The 23,517-nt window shown below is 44.4% G+C and overlaps 1 protein-coding gene across 1 annotated transcript in view; it reads right to left on the minus strand.

The window, feature by feature from the left end:
* Positions 1–323: 323 nt before the first annotated feature.
* LOC146197492 (uncharacterized) overlaps positions 324–23,517 on the minus strand; it is a 41,040-nt gene continuing 17,846 nt past the window's right edge. The window contains exons 5-9 of the mRNA XM_084597189.1: positions 22,311–22,415; positions 20,650–20,703; positions 18,369–18,441; positions 5,149–5,284; positions 324–414 (exon numbers count right to left, since the gene is read on the minus strand). Coding sequence (XP_084453315.1) covers positions 407–414; positions 5,149–5,284; positions 18,369–18,441; positions 20,650–20,703; positions 22,311–22,415 — 376 coding nt within the window. The 3' untranslated portion in view covers positions 324–406. The remainder of the gene's footprint in view (positions 415–5,148; positions 5,285–18,368; positions 18,442–20,649; positions 20,704–22,310; positions 22,416–23,517) is intronic.

Consider the following 23,517-nt stretch of genomic DNA (forward strand, 5'->3'; position numbering starts at 1 on the left):
ACATCGAGACGACAGGAACAGTGCTGGCAGAAGCGGTGAACTAAATTTCGCAAGGATTAGCTGGCATCATAGCCATATTTTAATCGAGCTGACATTTCATCTTTAAACGTCAGCAAAACAATTCCTTTGATCTTGACTATTGGCGCATTTTTGGCGTTTTTTTTCCCGCCTTCCATTGGTCATGACTCATGGCCACACAAGGATGCCAAAACGGCGCTAATTTATTCCAACACGGAAATTTTATTTATCATAAATTTTATATGTGTGTGCATTTTTTGTCATGCACCTGATACATTTCTTTTTTTTTTTTTTTTTTTTACCGCAGGAGGATGCAGAGGGGAGATCATGTAGCACACATACATGGAAGTCGGTCTTGTTGGTGCCTTGCATTGTTCCAGCTTTGACCTTATTCGCCTGCAAGGAAAAAATAACAGGACACGGGATTTACCCTAACAATTGCATGTGCATTGTGGGTGCGTAAAACGCAAACGTCATTTAAGAAACACAACACAAGAAGCACACGGGCGCCTTGCTTTTCGCCTTCACCGAAAAGCTGCCGCCGAGGCCGGGATTCGATCCCGCCTTCTTGGGAACAGTAGTAGAGCGCCGTAACCACTGCGCCGCCCCGGCGGGGTCTGGGTTCGATACTCAAGAGCAGAAATTGCACCAATTTAGTTCAGAGAATAATATATCACCATTACAGGGACCTCCTCGCCAAGTTTGACTTCATTCTGATTCTCACATGATTTGTTGACTTGGTTTCCAGAACATGGGATTTTAATTTCCGACGGACGCCCGGCAGCGCCGCATTTGCTTTGTTACGAGCTTCTTAACGTTACGTATTGAAACTAGAAATTCGCAATTGTGGCTATGTTTTTTCAGCAAGGCTGTTTTTTAGGCTAATTGGTGGAATTCGCTTATTTTTTTTTCTGCTCGCAAATGTTGGCCAGATTTGGTCTAGGATGACGGAAAAGCAGGAGAACTTAAAGGCTATTTCGAGCCCAGGCCTTCACAGTTTTTATCCCGAAACAATATTTTAGAGTAAATGAATTAGTAGAGAAGAAATTGCAATTCAATTAGAACACCGGGGTTTTTCAGTTACTGCTGTTTTAAAAGAAAAAGAAGACCTGAATGATATAATACATATGTTCCTGTGGGAAGAGTTAAGTCCCCGGAAGAAGTTTAACTTTCTCTCTAACACGCATATGCACATTTCCTACCTGAGATCGCTCTGTAAACACACTTTTTCTTTCTAACTAGTTTCGAAAAAAAAAAAAGCTTTTATTAAATTATCGCTTGTTCTCGTTTTCCGCGGTCACGTTGGATGGGACATGATAGTTACGTTATTATCTACGACGTCTTTCACGGTCTGAAAGTAGGTTTCATTATGCTTCGACATAATGTGACCAATGAAGGTAGGTGGCGCCTATTCACTTTGGGCATGCTCACATATGTTCCTCTGTCACTATGGCTCGTTAACTGGTTTCTGTTACACGTTCTTGTGATACATATGATTTTGCCACCACAATAACCGATGATACACCGCATTCCTAATGAGGCGGAGAAGCCTCTAGGGTAGGTGCAGCCAGTTGTCCTCCCGTACTACCTGTCGCTCCAAGTAATGGAAGCCCGGTGTCCGGTGAATTCATAACAAATGCTTCCGAGGTGACCTGGCTTCCACTACCGCAGCCATGCTTCACCAAGGTGTCTGAAAAAATACCGCGTTCCTCTATGGTTCACGCCTACAGCTGAGAGAGTAAAAGACCAAGATCAAGCCGTATGTCTTCATACACATGTGATTCATACACAGGTGGCAAAGGTGATTACCATGCTAAGGTTGCTCATGAACGCCCTACACGCCAGCAGCACGGCGTGCATTACAGGTACTGGAAGCGTTAAATCCATTCCTAGCAGCTGTACACTAACAGACAAAATGGCTCTCTAGTATTACCATTCCAATAACAAGTCAGGGAATGCCCGTGTACTCAAGTCTCGCATTTCGGACATTCAGGAAAACATTTACAGGCATGAATTTCCGATCCTCGTGATTTGTGGGCCCAGTATAAAAAAAAAAAAAGTCATCCTAATTGTTGATTACGAGGCGTTCCATTCCTCCAAGCACACATGAATTAACAGCAGCCATTTACATTCGGCGCGATCTTACTTCTATCCATCATACGGTTCCCCATCACAGCGATAAGCAAGTATGTTTGGCTAACAGTGAAGAGGCGCACCCTCACGTTTACACTTGTGATTACCTGTTTGTCCGCCCAAAAAAGCCTTTTCGACACCGATAGAATGACGAACTTGATATCTGCAACACCTGTGGTTCGCGGAATAAAAAAAAAAAATTACGGGAGTGACCCCACAGCTAGTATTATTCCTGGTCTCGCTGTACTCACTCGTGTTCAACGTTCGCAACTCATTGACATAGTCTATGTTGAGAACTCTTGTGGAGACAGCACGCAGAGAATCCTTTTCCGCGGGTACATAGAAGAACACCAAAGAGACTGTGGGAAACGCGAGTTGCATCTTCACCCCCAGTGTCAAAGTTCCCATATTTAGATGTGCAGTTAGAGCGGCTCCGCTAACTTCGACGAAGAGCGGAACGGAGATACAGGCGCACAAAGTCGCTCCTATACCTCAGGAATGCGAGGCGCACGCGGAAGGAAATCCAGCGCAGAATTCAAATCCTGCAGGTAGACCGCTGGAAGAAGTTTGCGAATTTGTGAAATTCTCTTTAAACCCGGAAACTGCTTAAACCCGAAAAATCACCTCTTCACCTTACATCGTACCGACCAATTGCCCTGGCTAGCTTCGTTGGCCGCCTCATCCATAGTGCTCTCGGAAATTAAGGTGCTGCCAGATATATCCACCTGCAAGGTCCAGGTTCCAACGTGGACTTTAGTTCATTGACAGTGTGCTCGACGTGGTTTTATCAGCTCAGGGGGCAAAAACGCTTGAAGCGTTTGAACGCGGCATTGTTCCCGGATGTGAAAATGGCATATGACTATATAACTTACGAGACCATTTTCGGCGCTCAGGAATCTGCTGGATTTGGTAATCGCGTGTTCTGCTAAGCGTGCAGTTATCTGTCCAAGAGGTAGCTATTTATGTAGACTGAGGACGGACCAACGTCTTCACATTTTAGTTCCCGTGGACTCCCACTGGGTAGAGTGCTCAGCCCAACGGCCTTCGGTCTTGCCCAGGTCGACTTGTAGGCCTTGTCGACTTACTACAACAGTCGGTGCAATGCTCAATTTATGCGGATGACATCTGCATTGGGAATCGGGAGTTATGGGACCACAAGTTCGAGCGAGGCTTCGAAACGCAGCAAGCATCATTACGTATACCCCTCCGCGTGCCTTCAAGGCTTGGAGATTTCTAATGAAAATTGTACCATTGTTACTCTGACACGCAAGATCATGGCTCATTATGCTGCCTGCATAAATGACATAGCAATACCCTACTACACAAGATGCTATCACTTCCTCGGTGTAATTATCGATCGCAAATTATAGTGGACTCCACGGGTTTCGTGCAGGAAATTTTCAGCGATTGTTTATATCCTTTCTTTCCTCAGAGGATAGTCGTGGGGAGCGTCAGTGCAGTCGATGATTCAACTTTACAATGCTTTATTTACAATATATTTTGGTACAGTATTCCTGCACTTTGAAACTAGATGAAACAAACATACGATATATACAAAGCATTGATGCTCTCCGGATTTGCCTATAGGATTATCGAAATGCCCCTTTACAGCCTCAATAGTGTTCATTGCTCAGGAGAATTCAGTGACTACCTACTTGACAGCTTACGCGCGGAGAACGCATACTCATCAGCTCTCTTAACAAAGACTATTGATACTCATCATTAATTTCTGTCATTCCTATATACACCGGTCTATTGGCCGTTCTCTCCATTATGAATTCTTCCCCACCCTCTTGTAATCCTTTTCATAGAGGCATCAAGAAGAAGGCCGATGGTTAATCGTCTGAATAACAATAGATCACCCTGGAATATGTACGTCACAAACATGGACACAGGCTGCAAATCTACACCGACGGGTCAGTGAACTCCAACAGTCCTTCCGACTCCGCGGTCATCTCAGCAAGGAACACTGTACTAAGAGTTAAGACCCTGCACGAGACCTCATCGATTGATGCGCAGAACTTACCGCTCTTCTCACTGTCATTGATTACATTCATAGTGAAAGTCTCCAGCAATGGTCCATTTTCAGTTAATCAAAAACAGCGCTCCACAGCTTACAAAATGCTCTTCGCAGTGGCTCCCACGAGCAACCAGCGGCGGAAATTCGCGAACTAAATAATTTCGCCACCAATAAATAAATATGTCGTGACCAATAAAGGTCACGACATTATTTATTAGTGACAACCTGGATACTGCGGCATCAGAGGCAATCATAGGGCGGACGAGGCAGCGTGAGTAGCCTGTCAGTTGGGTATGTGTCCATCCCCCTCCGAGAGCAGGCGCAGCGAGTTAACTTACGGCACGGGAGATCACGATTGTCTCGTGAAATTCCGGTCGCGTTTTGAACCGAAGTCTCCTGAGCCTGAACTCTAACCTCTAACTCTAAGAAACTTTGCTCTGTCGCAATGTTTCTTGGTGTTGCCTTAACAAACCATTATTCTTTCGTTATCGGCATGACTGATAAATATGCGTGTGACATCTGTGGTAGTGAGGAAGCCATTTCACATATTATTTTTGAATGCTCCGAATACGATTCCGAAGGACGATCTCTAAGTCATGCATTAGAGAATCTACGCCCACACCTGCTGACGGAGGAAAAGCTCCTCGGACAGTGACAGCGGCGATCATCTGCGGTGCAGTCGGGACTGCACGATTGACTGTGGCTTTAAAGTGCGTGTTTCGCCTAGTGACTTGTTTTGTCCCTTTTCTCCCTTTTCTCCTTCTCATTTATATCTCTTCGTTCATTTCCCCTAAATGCAAGGTAGCAAACCGGCTTCTTTAGCTGGTTAAACTCCTCCTCCTCTTTCTTGTTTCTAATAAAATTGTTGAGCCCTCTGAAACTTGAGCGTATATGTGAAGTGCCCAATCAAATGCGGCGTTGTTGACATTAGGAAAGGTGAGAGGTCATCAGCACATCCCTCACAAGTGGGATCGCACCTGTGCACATTCCCGCACCGCGCAGAAAGGCGGTCGTGGCCGAGTACAACCCAGCCACGAGGTCGCTCGCCGAAGACAGCGTCAGTCCGAGCCACATGCCGATGTGGCCCTCGAGGTACGAGAACAGGGTGTCACCCTGCGGTCAGAACACCACCTTTGTCAATCACAGTTAGGATTGCAGTCTCTACACTGGCGTTTCATAACACAGGCAGTGAAATACGGTACAATTGCTTCTACCATATACTAATTACACAAAAAAAATTTCAACTCAAAATTATACCACTTCACACGAAACATTCCCATTAAATTGGAACAATTTGAGAAAAACTGATGTGAATACACGTGAACAATTCCTATATATTATGAAAACAACCTACAGAAATGGCTGCACACAGCAAGACGACCAGCTGATTATTACCTGAAAGGTCCAGAAGGTTGAAAATAAAGTAGGTGTGAAATGAAAGGTATTCCGCTTATAAACGGAAAAAGCAACATATAATGATGCATCCACTTATGCCTGCTAGACGCTGGCAGCTTGCATTACGGACATGTCGTTTCACATTAGATCACCAGTCTGACTTTTCGCCGGTGGCTGCATAATTTATTGCAAAATCTGTTCAAGTAATGTGATTATATGTCACCCTCCAGCAGAGCCTTGGATGCTTAACTGGTGTTCATCATTGAAAATGACTCCTGTTCTCATAGAGACAAATGCACAACCATGACGGTTTGCCTCAAATGTTTAAATTTACCATTAAAACATCCGTTTGACAGGATCACGCTAGCCCGCACATCTTCTTTAAATATCTAAGTTTTCATGTGACATCCAATCTTTCATTGGCAACACACACTTCAATACTTCAACACCAAAGCGTTGTGCATGCCAAACTGTACCTGCAACAAAAGCGCACTCATTTCTACCCACAAGCTCGCATGTTCAGCTTCTGTCTGCCTTCAAATAGAGTATGCTGCTCCCACCTCATAAGGAATATATTTCCCTCCACATCTTGAAGTATATAGTTCAGAAACACTCCGCGTGTTTTAGTTTTTACTGCCACAGTCATCGCTTCAGCGCAACTAAATTAAGATACAGTGATCTCTGGCAAGTGACTTGGGCTCCAAATTGGCTCAGCGTCTAATCTCTTGTCGGTTGAAAGCTGAGATGATTTTTAAGCCGATAAACAAATTGAACTATCGAATGAAAACAAAATGAAAAACAAATTGTTGGCACAAGCCAGTGGCAACGGGTGACCAAAAAAGAAAAAGACGACAAGCCGTGTTCTCAGCTGGCTCCATGTATGTGCTGCACGGAGGCAATTTTCAGGTGCGCAATTATGCGCACCTCCTCAGATTAAACCCGATAAGCTAACAAGACACGGCGTTCTCCTTGGCAAAGCGCTGCGTTTGTTTCACTTATACGTCCCTCAGAATATTTCCTTTTTTTTTCTACTAAATCATTCACCACTCGCGGTCGCGCGAAAAAATTAAAATAAATGGCTAGCGTTTTGTGCGCAGTCAATTTTTTGCCGCGCTTTGACTTTTCTGTTGAAAATTGCGAATATATATATAAAATGAAATCTTGGCCACGGTCAATTGTAGTTAAAACTGAAGACCAACGTATGAAACACTTTATTGACGTTTCGGTCCGGCATTTGCGGCATTTCGTATATGTATGTATGTATGCATGTATGTATGCATGTATGCATGTTTGTATGTCTGTATGTATGTATGTATGTATGTATGTATGTATGTATGTATGTATGTATGTATGTATGTTGGTTGGTTGGTTTGTGGGGTTTAACGTCCCAAAGCGACTCAGGCTATGAGAGACGCCGTAGTGGAGGACTCCGGAAATTTCGACCACCTGGGGTTCTTTAACGTGCTCTGACATCGCACAGCACACGGGCGCCTTGATGTATGTATGTATGTATGTATGTATGTATGTATGTATGTATGTATGTATGTATGTATGTATGTATGTATGTATGTATGTATGTATGTATGTATGTATGTATGTATGTATGTATGTATGTATGTATGTATGTATGTATGTATGTATGTATGTATGTATGTATGTATGTATGTATGTATGTATGTATGTATGTATGTATGTATGTATGTATGTATGTATGTTGGTTGGTTGGTTGGTTTGTGGAGTTTAACGTCCCAAAGCGACTCAGGCTATGAGAGACGCCGTAGTGGAGGACTCCGGAAATATCGACCACCTGGGGTTCTTTAACGTGCACTGACATCGCACAGCACACGGGCGCCTTGATGTACGTATGTATGTATGCATGTATGCATGTATGCATGTATGCATGTATGCATGTATGTATGTATGCATGTATGTATGTATGGTTGGTTGGTTGGTTTGTGGGGTTTAACGTCCCAAAGCAACTCAGGCTATGAGAGACGCCGTAGTGGAGGACTCCGGAAATTTCGACCACCTGGGGTTCTTTAACGTGCTCTGACATCGCACAGCACACGGACGCCTTGCTTTTCGCCTCCACCGAAAAGCTGCCGCCGAGGCCGGGATTCGATCCCGCGTTTTTGGGAACAGTAGTCGAGCGTCGTAACCACTGCGCCACCCCGGCGGGGTATATGTATGTATGTATGTATGTATGTATGTATGTATGTATGTATGTATGTATGTATGTATGTATGTATGTATGTATGTATGTATGTATGTATGTATGTATGTATGTATGTATGTATGTATGTATGTATGTATGTATGTATGTATGTATGTATGTATGTATGTATGTATGTATGTATGTATGTATGTATGTATGTATGTATGTATGTATGTATGTATGTATGTATGTATGTATGTATGTATGTATGTATGTATGTATGTATGTATGTATGTATGTATGTATGTATGTATGTATGTATGTATGTATGTATGTATGTATGTATGTATGTATGTATGTATGTATGTATGTATGTATGTATGTATGTATGTATGTATGTATGTATGTATGTATGTATGTATGTATGTATGTATGTATGTATGTATGTATGTATGTATGTATGTATGTATGTATGTATGTATGTATGTATGTATGTATGTATGTATGTATGTATGTATGTATGTATGTATGACGAAATGCCGGAAATGGCAGTTTGACCATGCACCCAGATTAGATGCAGTGCTGAAGCAGTTTACGTTGCTGAAGGCTGACTTTATTACGCAGATGCAGATGGCGACGCTGATAAAGCGGGAAGTGAAGTGACGACACCTAACAGCTAGATTATCGCCCGACAGGACACACCTCGATGATAGGATTTGGTACCCGGAAGTTTTTGTATTTTGTTCTACGCATGAAGCGGCTGTACGGAAATTAAAAAGAAAAGGTATATTTAGCCCAATAGCCTCTTTGCAAGCCGTAGTGAATCTGGGCTGCAATTTGGCAGCTATTGCAGAAGAGACTGGAAGACTGGAACACTTTACCTGCCACAGCAGACGAAAGTACTGGAGCCATCGCGCAAAACCGGAGCGATTATTATCCGCTCATCTGCACCTTGAATGTGGCAAACGATAAACAGAGCACGCGTAGAACACAGGCAAGGCAGTGTGTTTCCGTATTTATTTGGGCCTGCAGCTTATATTCGCATATTTTAGAGTGTTCGCCTAAAAAAGGAGGGCGAATCGAAAGAAATAAGACACCTCCACAATAGCTGTACATGTACCGTCGTATGTCGTGGCCGAGAATTATTCGGACCTCGCTATGGAACGAGTATGTTTTGTGTAGGCATGTCCACAATGTCTATGTAAACCGGGACGTGTGCTTTGCCTACTGAACGCCGTAACTTCAGTAATCTGATGAAGGTAAGCTTGGTGCGGTAGACGCTCTCTCTATTTTTGTTTTCTTTCCAGAAGATGACGAAACTGCGAGGTTTGCCTCACGTGTCACAACTTGCCCCCTAGGCCACGAGTACGAGGCGACGGCTTCAGGAGCTGTGCTATGTTGTTGGCTCGAAGGCACATGAAAACAACGGATTTGTAAAAGATATCGCAATGTGCCTCTAGCTCCCGTCTCAAACGGAACAAGTTGCGAGATGCAGCTTTGCGTAGCGCTGAAGATATTGCGTGCTTTACTGTACTGCCACGGCTGGGCTTCAATAGGGTTTCTATGTTTCGTGTTTGCGACGCAACACACTGGCTTATTGTCATTTTTTTTTTTTTTATGAGAAAGACTGCACACATTCGGAGCCGAGGGAAAGGTCACGCCTACATAGAAGGAGATGGTATGTGGAAATCGAACACTAAAAGTGTCCGAAAGGAGTGCATGAGGCATTTGCAAGATGCGACGGTCCCACAGACTGTTTATGGTCACGTGGAACCAAAATCTGCTTTCTGAAGCCGTTCGCGTCTTCGTATCGAAAAAAAAAAAAAAGATGAAAGCCGAAAGTTTATCACCGCGTCGGCAGGGGCTTTCTATAAACGTCCTCAGTTTTTTCACGAGGCTAAGACTAAATGATGCTGATGTCTCTGAAACAAGATTACGAAGCAGCCCTCTACGTATGATTTGATGCGGAAACAAAGCATTTTACTTCAAGGTCACATTTTCAACCAACGTGATAGCCTCCCCAATCTACCTTATGTATCGAATATATTCACCTGGCGCGCTCATGCAACACGCAAATGTAAGCTATACGGGGATGGTGTGATGTAATGAAGTTCCACGCACACGATTTAACTGAGTGCCTATCTCAGCGCACTTTCGCCATGATTCCAGTGGGTGTGAGAAGACCTGTGAGCGCAGCGAAAATTAAATGCCACTCGTGATGATACGCAATGCCTCTATTGCTTAAACCTATAGGGCGCTGCTACTTCTGTTGCCTCTTTTGCAAGCTGCACTACGTTAATTATGCAGCATCTGGCGGCCACGTAAGTTTATGTGTACTGACGCAACCTCTAAAGGAATGACAGCACGCGCAATGCGTTGCCGAACGGTTTTTCTTTCTGAGGTTTCTTTTGCGTTACCGAAATAACTATATTGTATGTCGTCATTAATACAATGCTGCGTCACTGTTACTGCCGTGATGTGAAGAAGACATGATACGCTAAGCGACTTTTTCACTTTTCGCTAGAGCGGGGTATGCCGTTCACATTAAGGTCATAGCGGGGCTCTGCTGTTAGTCGCTTTATATAAGTTATTATGTTTTAGTTATTAATGTGTAACATCTTTTTTTTTTATTTTTAAGGAATAACAGCGCGGAGACGAAGGACAAGGAAGAAGACAACACCTGCGCTGACTATCAACTGCAGTTTATTAGAAAGAAACACGCAAAAAATACTCTTTTCACAACCAATAACGCAATGTATAACATCCCAAAGCGACACACGCTATGAGGGACGTCGTAGGAGGGGATGGGGGGGGGGGGGGGGGGCTCCTTATAAATGCTGATTTGGTTTAATCGCTACTTTTTAACGTCCCAAAGCGACACGCGCTTTGAGAGATGTTGTATTGGAAAGCTCCTAATAAATGCTGATTTGGTTTTAGTTATTAGTGTTTAATGTCCCAAAGCGACTCACGCTATGATGGATGTCGTAATAACGACCACTTCAGGTTCTTTAAGGCGCACTGACACCGCACATTACACGGGCGCCTTTGCACGAAACGCGGTCGTCGCAACTGAGCCCCGGTCTCCCGGCTCTGCAGGTAACGCGGTGACTGAGTGGCTTGTAGACGTGATAACCAGTATCTGTATATTATAAGGCATTAATAATAGAATAAAAATGAGGGTACAATTAAGTTCTGACTTTATAGGTGTAACGTGACAGTGTTAATAGTTCCTGTCTGCCGCCTTCCCTCGAGGGTATACGCAATTAGCTAGTAGCTTAATTACTAACCCTGCAATTTATGCCTCTATTTTACCACGCACACATCCATTAGCGTGGTAGCCGTAATCGATACCATTATGCAAAATGCCACCCGATATAGATGCAAAGCCAAGTTTAACCAGGGAGTACTAACGCGGATACATGGCCAATAGGAGCGTTTGAATCGGGATACAGATTGCCCCGAGGGTGCGATTCCCATCTCATCCGGAATCTCAAAGGAAAAGGCCCACTTGACTAGCGCCTGTGAACTTGGCCATGTCACGTGATCTCGTGATGTCACTCGACCCGCGTACCAATCAGAGCGCGAGCATGTCATTTGGCAACTATACTGCCTCTCGAGGTATTAGTTTTTGGCTCACATCGCCAACGCCGGATTTTATAGAGAGGAGTACATTTAACTCTGTCTCGGTAATAAGAATATTGGCATTAATAGAAACGGTACACATATTTAGGTTTGCCAAAGAAATACCTCAGAGCGGGAGTGGTCAGGGTGGCTGAATGTGCGCGGGCCACTTTCTCGCAGCAACATGCCAACGTCAGACGCTTGTGCTGCCCGCCTGTGCAGAGCGGCATCTTTTTAAAGCGCTCTTTTTTTTTTTTTTTTTTTTTGGCTGTTGGTCACCGTTTTCGGGGAGCACACTTGACTCCCTTACAAGCTTCGTTTTCACTATGTGTTTTCTATGTTATGGTTTTCATTCTTCGCTGTGCCCGCACTCTACTTCTGGAAAGAGCGATGAGGCTGCTGAAGGCTCCATCACCATTATCATCATCATCATTTGTCTCTTAAAGGCCCTGGGTCGGGCATTACATAAGGGAGGGGGGGGGGGGGGGGGGAGGGGGTAACGAGTAAAGTAAATATGGGTCATATGATTATACAGTGAAATGAAAAGCAAAGAGGCAAGGTAACGTTATATGTTTCTATGGAATTGTAAGTAATGAAAGGACAAGACGAAAAGAACACCCATTTGATTCATGATGCATTCAATAAAAGTTTATATATGCGCAATTAAAAAAAAATATACCTACAAGGCAAAACAGAAAAATTCTACAAAGCTACAAAGCAAAATTCGTGTTTTATACATGAGTCAAGCAGGAAATGTTGAATGATAAGAATATTTGACAAAGTGAGCTGATATTAGCTGCCTGAATTTAGAGTTATCACGTTCATAGACTGTTGGTTCAGGGATTGAATTCCATTCTTAAATCGCCAAGGGTAACAACGAAGGGAAAGTGGCGGGGTTCCAGTTTTCAGAGACATTTGTTTTGTACGTTTGCGTCAGTTTTGTTGCTGCGTTCATCAGCACGCGGCACACATCGGTGGTTGAGATAGGGTCCCAAACTTTTCAACTCTGAAAAGGTCGTGCGGCCCTTTTAAAGCGCTGCTGTCATGCACCCCTTTGACGGTAGAGACGCGTCGCCGCGGTTGTTGGTGTAACCGAGCGTAAGAGGGTCACGGGTCAAAGAGAACATCTCGGAAGAAGAGCCACGAGCTCTGTGCCGCTTGTTCGTGGTTCTCCTTTCTCTTTTCCTGAAAAATTCTTCATGGCTCCTAAGAAAAATAGTGTGTTTTGTAACTGCACATACATGCATACAAGCATCTCTGATATTCTTTGTCTCAATATGTTTAAAAACGCTAAATAGCTGCGCTCAACTTTCGTATTAGAGAGTATCGTAATCATCCTCAGAATTTATTGAATTTGACTTTGATGCTATATCTTTGGTATTTCTTAGTCACGGTATGTCGATGACATCATAACTCTCTCGGCCAATGAGGAAATTTTGTCTCACGGCAGCCGCGGCTCTTTAGTGTAACGAGAAGGTGGGACGCCAGTTTTTTTCGGATGAACCAATGCGGCCATTTTCCTACCGGAAGGGGGCTTGGGGGGGGGGGGGGGGGTGCGCTGTTATTATCTCTTTGCAGAATCAGGGAATTTTTATGTTAAGGCTGACTGGTTTTAGTGTTACGGAAGCTATATTGTAATTAAAACGGTTCGTTCTAGGGGGTTAGCAGCGTGATTGGCTTTGATCCTGAAATGGCCGAGATTGCAAGATGACTAAAATGGTCTTCACGGAGTACACTCCACCACAGTGAAATGCAGATATTAAAGAATTCGCAGTCTAAGCCAGTGGCTGCCATTGATCATCGTTTTAATATGGCTCGCATCTTTACAGAGTTAGAAACCTTACATGGACCGGCAGCCACTTGCTCACTCTCGCCCCTTCCCTCCTCGCTTCCGGTCGAGTGCACCTCCGGCGTCGGCAGGCTCCATCTCATTTCCCTGCCCGCGCTGGAACGGGTCGCATGCGGCTGTTTCCGGGCACGCCCCTCGGGGCGTATAGCGCCGCCACTACAAAGCCAAGCGAGAATAACAGGCCGTGGCAAAAAGGAGCGAAAATGACCCCGAAGAGCCATATTCGAGATACTGAACGCGACAAAATGCGGGCCGCCTCGACCGGTTCAATCCGGCTTGCACCGGGTAGAGCGGACTCAACCGGTGTCGTCGGCTCTCTTTCTGTCTGGATACGCTGCAAGGAACCGTTACGTACGCACCCCTTGAGAGACGGAAGAGGCTCTGCGCGCAGCGATCGAGGAAGCTAACGTAATGGAGGAAGCAGTCGTACCTGAGCCGACTTGACAAGCGCCACTCTCTCGCACTCCCTCTGCGCGTGATGCGCCGTCGGTCGCGTTTTTAATGACGCTCCTTGTGTGTGTACATAGGTATGCGCATGCGTAAAATGTCTATCGAGTGTACACTTTATCCAAATCCAAATCCAAATCCACTTTCCAACCTACAAGTTGGGGGCCCTCAGGGAAAAAGCTGTCACAGACAGCTTGACTGGGCCCTGGGGGCCTACAGGCAGCATCTTGCAGAGGATTTTACAACAGTCAAAAAATGGATATGTACATGATATCAAAATCAAAAGAATTATACACACATCAGATATCAGAAATGAATATGAACATCGCAGTATTTATTCATTGCCTCATCATAAAATTTGTTAATTCGTGTCTAAATGTGTTAAGCGGGGCAGTAAAGTCTATGTGGGCTTTAAGTTTATTATAAAGTGATGGTATGCGGTAGTCAAGAGTGGCCCGGCCATAATTTGTTCGTGTATGTGGCACTGGCGTTAGTTCCCTGCGTAAACTGTAAGCATGCAAGGGGCGGTGCGTATCATTGGGAAGGTATACGTTTATGCATATAGAGAGACAGTTTGTAATCATATAATTTAGTTGCTTTAGGCATACTATGTTTAGTAAACAAGGGATCAGTAGATAGCTAACTACTGTATGTATTCTATTTATGTATTCAGTTGCCGTGCTGCGCAGACGCGAGTGGAGTCGCGCATGTATTGCAGTGATCGCGAAGACCGTGGCGCAGCTCACAAGAACGTTTTGTTGGCGTACAAGACCCATAATGATGCAGCTGGCTGCCACTTTCACTTTGCTTACCTGACCGTAACGGCAGCTGGAGAGAATATTACACGTCAAGAAACAGCTTCTTTGTTGTTCTTGTTCTGAAAGTTCAGCGTTTCTTTCAAACTATTACATTACACTCGCCATTAGAATTAAGCGGAACCTTTTTAATAAACCTATTTTTCGTAGATCCCGCCGCGGTGGCGCAGTGGTTAGGACGCCCGACTGTTGCGACGGCCGCTTTTCGATGAAGGCGGAAAGCAAGGCACCCGTATGCTGAACGATGCCAGTGTACTTTAAAGAACCCCAGGCGGTCAAAATTTCCAGAGGCTTCCGGCATCTCTCACAGCCTGAGTCGCTTTGGGACGTTAACCCCCATAAACCAATTGTTGATGGCGTCAAAGCATCACATATAACTAATTTAGTTCGAACTAACAAGATTCGGCTATACAAAAGCAATTTTTTTTTTTTTTTAACATTCGTTGCAGCTCCCAAAGTTAAATAAAATGCCTTTTCAATGACTGTCAGCCATTGAATATCTTACATAAATGCTAGGTTCTCTTTAAGCCATAAGCGGAGTTGCGAATCCGCGACACCGCTTGCACGCCGCATGCTCATTGCTACATGAAGCTCACATTAAAATTTGATGTTAACGTGATTTCAATATAAAGTGCTCTACGATGAAACATTTTCGTACCATTGTGGCCTGTTACGTGAGGGAAAATTAAGCGCGAATATACAATCTCGACTCAGTGTCAAACAAATGCTGCTGAAATAATTGAACGGCATTCGTTGAATATCTTTTTTTTTCACTGTAGCCGGGTCTTTGAGTTGCCCTTTCACGTGAGAGCAGTTAATTGGCTGTACGAAATTCCTTCAAATTCAGCAGCGGTATCAAATTTTACATTGAGCAGATACTGCGCCTTTCCTTTCCTGTGAACCAATTATTAATATGGTTCCCACCATCGGCAAGTTGTTTTTTCTTCTACTTTGTGTTTAATTATCTTTCTCCTAAACAGATTACATTACTAATTTCTGTGATTATCCAAGTAAACATTAAAAAAAAGACATAAAGTACCATCCCCAACGCTTTCCTTGGCCTCGCCGACTGTTGGCTTCTTTCCTTCATGTATTATAACGAGCACCCTCATTTCCCCTTAATTGATCTGCTTGTAGCTTACGGGGGTCTCGGTTCTGGCAATCTTGAAGCCATAGGTAGCACAAGAGGGTTCTAGCACAGCTTTCGCCCTCGCTCTTGATCACGTTCTACGTGACGCTGGCAGTAACAAAGGACGTTCCACGTCCACCGCTATGGCTGAGGGTGGCGCTGGTGAACACTCTCAAGGTTCGTATACAGACAACATAAATATCCAAGCAAGTAGCAGGGGGGACAGCGGCCAATGTAGCTCAGTTGGAAGAGCGCCGGACGCGATATTCGGAGGTCGTGGGTTTGGTTCCCACCATCGGCACGTTGTTTTTTCTTCTACTTTGTGTTTAATTATCTTTCCCCTAAACAGATTACATTACTAATTTCTGTGATTATCCAAGTGAACATAAAAAAAAAGAAAAGAAAGACATAAAGCACCATCCCCAACGCTTCCCTTGGCCTCGCCGACTGTTGGCTTCTTTCCTTCATATATATATATATATATATATATATATATATATATATATATATATATATATATATATATATATATAAAGCTGTGCGATGTCAGTGCACGTTAAAGAAACCCAGGGGGTCGAAATTTCCGGAGTCCTCCACTACGGCGTCTTTCATAGCCTGAGTTGCTTTGGGACGTTAAACCCCACAAACCAACCATCAACCAAATTTAGGGTTGTCTCATTTACTCGTAAAACGCATAGCTTTCTCTGCGATTATTCTGTGGATTCTGTGCTGTTGGACAGGGTTGATGAAATTAATGACCTTGGTGTACTGTTTGACCGCACCCTCAGCTTCTCCTCTCATACCAAACGCATTGCTCAGCGAGCTATGCGTACACTCGGATTCGTCTGCAGACTTTCGAGAGTGTTCCGTACTCCACTTCCGTTGTTAAAGCTGTACCTGTCGATATGGTTTCCGCTTTAGGAGTACGCGTTGGTTGTTTGGAATGACACTTGCAAGTCAGACTGGGACAAGGTTGACAGAGTAAAGCAAAAAAAGTTACGGATATTTTGATATCGCTTTCCTTGTACAGCTTCCTCCTCTCGCTGCACCAGGAGTACCCCACTAAATCTTCCTTCTCTTAACTGCCGTCGTGCCAGAATAGATATAATTTTTCTGTACAAACTCCTTCATAGCCACATTATGTGCCCTCAGCTCATAGAGTATACATCTTACTGCGCGTTCGGCGATAGAGCATGAGGTTATTCAGACCGTTTCAAGTTTCTCCGTTTCTTCATTCCCATTCTCCTCTGGACAGAATGTAGAAGTTGTTTAACTCCTTTTGTCTTCACCCGTTTCAAGTCTCTCCGTTTCTTCATTCCCATTCCTCCCTGGACAGAATGCAGAAGTTGTTTAACTATTTTTGTCTTCACCTTGACATCTTCCAAAACTCGCTCTCTTCATTTATATTTGATGTTCATAGCGTTGCATACTAAACAGTACTTTATTACATATAAATTCCACTTTCAAGCCTACTTATTAGTATTTACTTTACTTTTTGCTTTTTTTCCTGTTCAATGCTGTTTGTGTCTTGAACTGCTTTTTATCCGTTTCTTAATGATATTTTAACTTTAAACTTTATATTCAAATCTTGCTGTCCCGCGTTCAATTTTATTTCTTCATTGTAGTTTCCTGTATTTCTAGCTTGTGTTTTAGATACCACACACTAGTTGCGCCTCGAGTGGTTGTTTGTTTGTTTGTTTGTTTTATGTATATTTCCATATTACTATAGTCAATGACAGATATTTGTTTCTTTCTCTATCTATTTATCGTTTCTTTTTTTCGTGATGTGCGCTACAATTCTCTCATCGTGTATTCAAGACATGCTACTCATTGATTTCTTCCTCTCCTTGACTCTTGACTCTTTCGTCTCAGTGTCATTTCATGTGTTATTTGTTTCTTCTTTTGTGCTCTATCTGCGTGTGTAAAACTTGTGCGTGCTTTTTTTTTTAATTTGGGCTGCAGCACGAAAAGTACATAGTTGTTCCTGAGTACATTAAATAAATAAATAAATAAATAAATAAATAAATAAATAAATAAATAAATAAATAAATAAATAAATAAATAAATAAATAAATAAATAAATAAATAAATATTGATTGATTGATTGATTGATTGATTGATTGATTGGTCGATCGATCGATTGATTTTAGTGAGGCCACACTAGCCAGCAAAACATGGTGACGACGATTGAGAGTCTTTAATTCCTTCACAATTTGCCTATTGAAGCGTTAGAGGGATTCCCACCCCCAGCATGTAAATAAGACAAGCGATGTGCAGAAATGTAAGATGGTTCTACTCCGTGTACTTCGCATATGCAATCGTTCGAGGCGGTGAAGGCACCCAAGAGAAAAGTAATTACGACACTTTTATCTATCATTACCACAGTTCCTCGCCTCGCTTACTTGTGCACTTAGCAAGTTCATAGCGTTGTCAGTATCCGGTCCGTCAGAGATATAGTATCTCTGACGCACCGCTCGCTACTGTGCGATGACGTACAGTTTTTGTCAAAAGTTTAGAGCCCGAGGGGTCTGCTTCCAAGCCGTGCAGTAGCACTCCTGTAGCATTCGTGGAGGTCCTTCTCGTAGAGGAAGATGGGGCAAAAAAGCTTATTACCTCCAGGAGCTTTGGAACACTGGGAATGCGGGGCAAGTCGGATGATGCTCCCCAAAAGCAAACCATTTGAGCTTTGACCCGACAGCGACGCGTCCCCGCCAGCGCGAAAGGAAATAATCGTAGACGGAAGGATGAAACACGGTGTGCCTCTGCCGCACGGCATGCTATCTCACCGTCAGCATGGCTGTCGACTCGACGATTTTCCTCCTGTAGGATCCCAGCATGAGAACGACGTATATCTCGTGCCTGCAGGAGTTGAACAAGTAGGAATAAAACTCTCAGTCGGCCTTAAAGCAATCGCACCCACTTGTGCAACGGCTCCGCGACACTGGTATACTCTGACTGAACTCCGGTTTGGACAAGCCTCTTTATAGCGTGAAACAAAAGCAATGCGTAACACGTTAAGCCGGAGCGACAAAGCGCTGGGTGACATCAGAACCAGGCTAGCTAAAATTGGAGCAGATTTTGCATCACTTACAATATATATATATATATATATATATATATATATATATATATATATATATATATATATATATATATATATATATATATATACATCCCACAGCGCCAGTTCTGCTTACCAAAAGTGGCCCACTTGGCACTCTCATCGCAGCGGGAGGCCTCAACCCAGAAGGCCTCCCGTACACCCATTGAAATTTTGAGAATAGGTTGAGGACGTTTCGACCCCAATGCCTCTAATCATTCTCTTTACCAGGTGTGACTGCTCTCCCATCGAGCGCCAGCTATCCTGAGGGAAACTTCGGAGGGAACCAGCTACTAGATGGTTCGATTGGTCTTTTGCCCCTATACCCGGATTGGACGATCGATTTGCACGTCAGAATCGCTTCTGACCTCCACCAGAGTTTCCTCTGGCCTCGTCCTGCCCGGGCATAGTTCACCATCTTTCGGGTGCCAACGTGTGCGCTCTCGCTCCGCCCTGGCGACAAGAGAGCGCCTGGGACGGGCCGTTGCTGCGCCCACACCCCTGTGCGGTGCGGGATCGCAACGCGGCCCGCGAAGGGCCTTCACGTTTCATTGCGCCATTGGGTTTCGGGAGACCCATTGACTCGCGCACATGTTAGACTCCTTGGTTCGTGTTACAAGACGGGTTGGGTGGGTTACCGACCTACTCGCCGCAAACCACGATAGCGCCTCCATTCCCCGCTCGCCCGGCTTATCGCCGCCAGCCCGCCGCCACGGGACCAACCCGGACAACAGGAGGCGACAAGCTTGCCCAGCGGGTCCTCCGCTCCGATTCATATATATATATATATATATATATATATATATATATATATATATATATATATATATATATATATATATATATATATATATATATATATATATATATATATATATATATATATACCAGCGTGGTTCGAAAGCTTACAAGGTGAAACGCAAGAGAAATGTCCAATGTTATGCCTAAAATGAGTGTAAGAGGGAGGTAGGGGATAATGCGAGGGGCAGGTTAATGCACACTGCCCCCTGGGACTGGAGCCACATGAAGCTTCGAGCCCTCAGCTCCTGCCCCAGATTTTTGGGGTGAGAGCAAAACAAAGCAATTAAGATTGAGTGATTGTTTAATTGACTGACTGATTGATTTATCGATCAACTAATTGAGGGAGACTTTGTTATTAGCAATTCAAGTTGGGAGGGGGCTTGAAACTAGAGTTGCTCAAGTCAGATAAGAGCAATCGGGCCAACTCTGCAAGAATTCAAAAATGCACGAAAATATAAAGCACGGTGAAGATCTTTCAAAGCTGCGCATTTCATTCGAGCGCTTGGCCATAACTTTTTCAGACACCGTTACCGCAACAATGAAAAGCAATAAAAAGGTCTGTGCGCCAGTTACATTGTACTTGAATGCACATTCTAACTGATATTTATTTTTGCTGCTCACAAGGATTTGGGAGGGCGGATGTTTGCATGTTTTTCGTATGACATTAACTATACCTAGTTTCTTAACTGCCCTATCTCTAAATTTGTCTTTGTTTTTAATAATACTTGTTGTAATACCAATTTGGAAAGGAGCTTTAACAGCCCAGCATGCCCAGCGGCGATGAGGAAGATTTGGATGTTGATGACAATAAGCTTAGTAATTGCACTATACAGGAAACCGCAGTGGGAATAATTTTTCGATAAAGCGTATCGCTACGCTAAGCAAAGCCCACGTTTGTATTTGGCGATCTGTGCATCGGCCAAGTGCACGTTATGTCGAGTTAGGATACGACCCTCTCATCAAGATGCGCGTTGTAACATTTCCCCTGCACTTGTCCACGGTGAAGAAGTTTACAAACGAAAACAACTCTACCATTGTTTGCTAACAATTGCCTAACGTGTTCGCTCGAACATTATTGTGATGGGCGGGTCGCTTTTCCTGATAACGCAGACCATGTGACGCAATTTTCCTTTCACAACCTACCGTGCGCGTTCGCGACAACTCACGGTTCTGCGTCCTTGTAGTCGCTGCCAAAGATGTTCGCGGCATACATCGATGTCCTGCAAAAAAAGAAAAAGAGAGAGGTAAAGTTGATGGAGAGAGAGGGATAGAGAGAAAGAGAGAAATATTTATTGCAAAAGCGGATAGCGCGACTGTGCAACAGGAGGCTGCAGCTGTTCGAACGAGGCGCAGAAGCAGTCACGACAAATCCTGTTCGGAAGGCTTTCATTTCGCTTTGTGTTCATATTACGCCCGACAAGCAATGCGAGCGTGATTTCGCTGAGAAGAAACTGGTTGGACCGCGGCCAATCAATCAGCTTCGGGAATGGCTGTGTCGTTCAATTCTGTACGGCGAAAAGCAGCGCGCTTCGAGCGCGCGAATAACGTTTAGTGGAGAGTGCTTTCCGAACAAAGCAGACGCGGCGACACTTGTTAATTTGGGCTGGAAAAATAAATTGCCCTGCCAGCACCGTCTTGCGATACAACGGGCTAGACGCGGCGACATTGGTTAGATTGGGCAATAATAATAAAATAAAATGCCACAGTGAGAACCTTATGTTCGTTGCATTTGGATCTGTGCGTGAACGTCTCTGCAGGCGTTGCTTTCGCCTCTAAAGTCTGCACTCAGGCGGCCGTTAGAGGCAATGTTTTTTCACTACAGCGCAGTGTAATTGTACAGGGTATATTTTCCCCAGTTTGAGTGGAGTCACCAGTTGCGTCGCTTATATGTCGCATTTAACTCTTGACTAACGTAATTTGGACGATGTTGAGGATGAGTGGGCTATTGGTGGTGGGGAGTGAAGTGTGCTGTCTTATTTTACCTGGGAGTCGGCTTGCTTAATATTCGGCTTCGTTAACGTGATTTGCTCAATTTATAATAGCGTAATTTCCATCGGGAATGATGCGATAAGTTTCAGTTCCACGAATACCCCCCTCGTACGCGCACGCGCACGCACGCACCCCCCCGCCCCACACTCACTCACTCACTCACTCACTCACTCACTCACTCACTCACACACACACACACACACACACACACACACACACACACACACACACACACACACACACACACACACACACACACACACACACACACACACACACACACACACACACACACACACACACACACACACACACACACACACACACACTCACTCACTCACTCACTCACTCACTCACTCACTCACTCACTCACTCACTCACTCACTCACTCACTCACTCACACACACACACACACACACACACACACACACACACACACACACACACACACACACACACACACACACACACACACACACACACACACACACACACACACACACACACACACACACACACACACACACACACACACACTCACACACTCACACACTCACACACACACACACACACACACACACACACACACACACACACACACTCACACACTCACACACTCACACACTCACACACTCACACACTCACACACACACACACACACACACACGCGCACACGCACACGTTTTTGTAAGTTTCGTGATTCAAGCTGCTGGCACAAGATGTTCGGGTACAGCGCTCTACCTGACGAAATCAAGAAATAAGAACAGTCGAGGAAACAGACTTTGACAAGATCGCCGTTGAGTTTATTCGGAGAGAAAAACATGCGATGGAGGCTCACCCGCACGGCCGACGGCATTTGATGCGGCACTCTCGTAGTTTTTCCTTCCGCGACACGTCCGACCAGCAGGTGACTGCGGTCACAAAAAGGCGATTCACTATCGACCTTGTGACGGGCGTCGTTGCAGTTCTCTGTCAGTGGTGCCCTGGCTTTCGCGAAGACAATCTTTTTGCTTCGCTCGTTACTGAAGCTCCTAATCTGACAGGAACGCTGAACGCCTAAAGGCCGAGGAAAGGAAAATATCCCTCGACTAATTCACGCACACAGAAATGACGAGAAGGAAGTTTCTATTACGATAGGGATGCATAAGTACTAACGTCAAATTTATTTTTTTTTTATTTTATTACTGCTTTCTTCCTGTGCATGTTTGAAAAAGCCTATCATGAACTGCGTCTGAAGGTTGTCGGCGCTCGAAATATCTGCAGGCCTGAAAGTCTATAAACCAAGGCTGACTTAGACAGACAGAAAATAGTCCAAAGTTACACACACCAATACGGCAGCGCTACTGCGGAAACTGTTTCATTGTTCAGTGACAGCGTCAGTCATACATGACGTCATCACTGCGCTGACCATTTCGCGAGGCGGATAGCGCTGATCACTCGTCATACACTGAAAGTAAGCAGCTGTAAGCGGGTCGTGTGACTTCATGAGGCCACGTGATACGGCAGACCTGGCAGAAGCGGCCAAGTCGGGCAGCTATTTACAGGTGGAAATCGACCTCTCTGGAACCCTTTGGTCTGGCACGTATACCTCTCTGCGGAGGCCGCAGGCACGTTCGTACGACTTGCTTAAATCGGGACTTCACATGTTCAAGTGACCCCCCTCTTCAATATATTTGAACACTAGATATGTTATACCATTTGACTTTGTCACCACTAGAAGAATGCAGATCTCTTCTTTCGCATTCATTGCTGCATACGGCTCTGCACAAAAAAGCGATGACAGCGTACATTTTCGCTGAAAGGGCAGGCACTTTATGTCCATTTAATTTCTAACTAATGGAATGAAAATTTCGCCTAGAACTCCGCAAGCAAACATGTAGGAAGCATATTGAGAAATACCCTAACATGACTATGACTGCCAGGGATGATCCTGCACGCGGCCTTGGCATTAGACGCTGACTGCCATTTTATGGGCAGATGAATCCTGCATTAACGAATCGCCAGCAACACGCGGCATGGAGACCTTCAACGTCTCGTAACGCTAT

This window comes from Amblyomma maculatum, chromosome 3 (genome assembly GCF_055883805.1).
Source record: "Amblyomma maculatum isolate TAMU_Amacu chromosome 3, ASM5588380v1, whole genome shotgun sequence".
NCBI lineage: Eukaryota > Metazoa > Arthropoda > Arachnida > Ixodida > Ixodidae > Amblyomma > Amblyomma maculatum.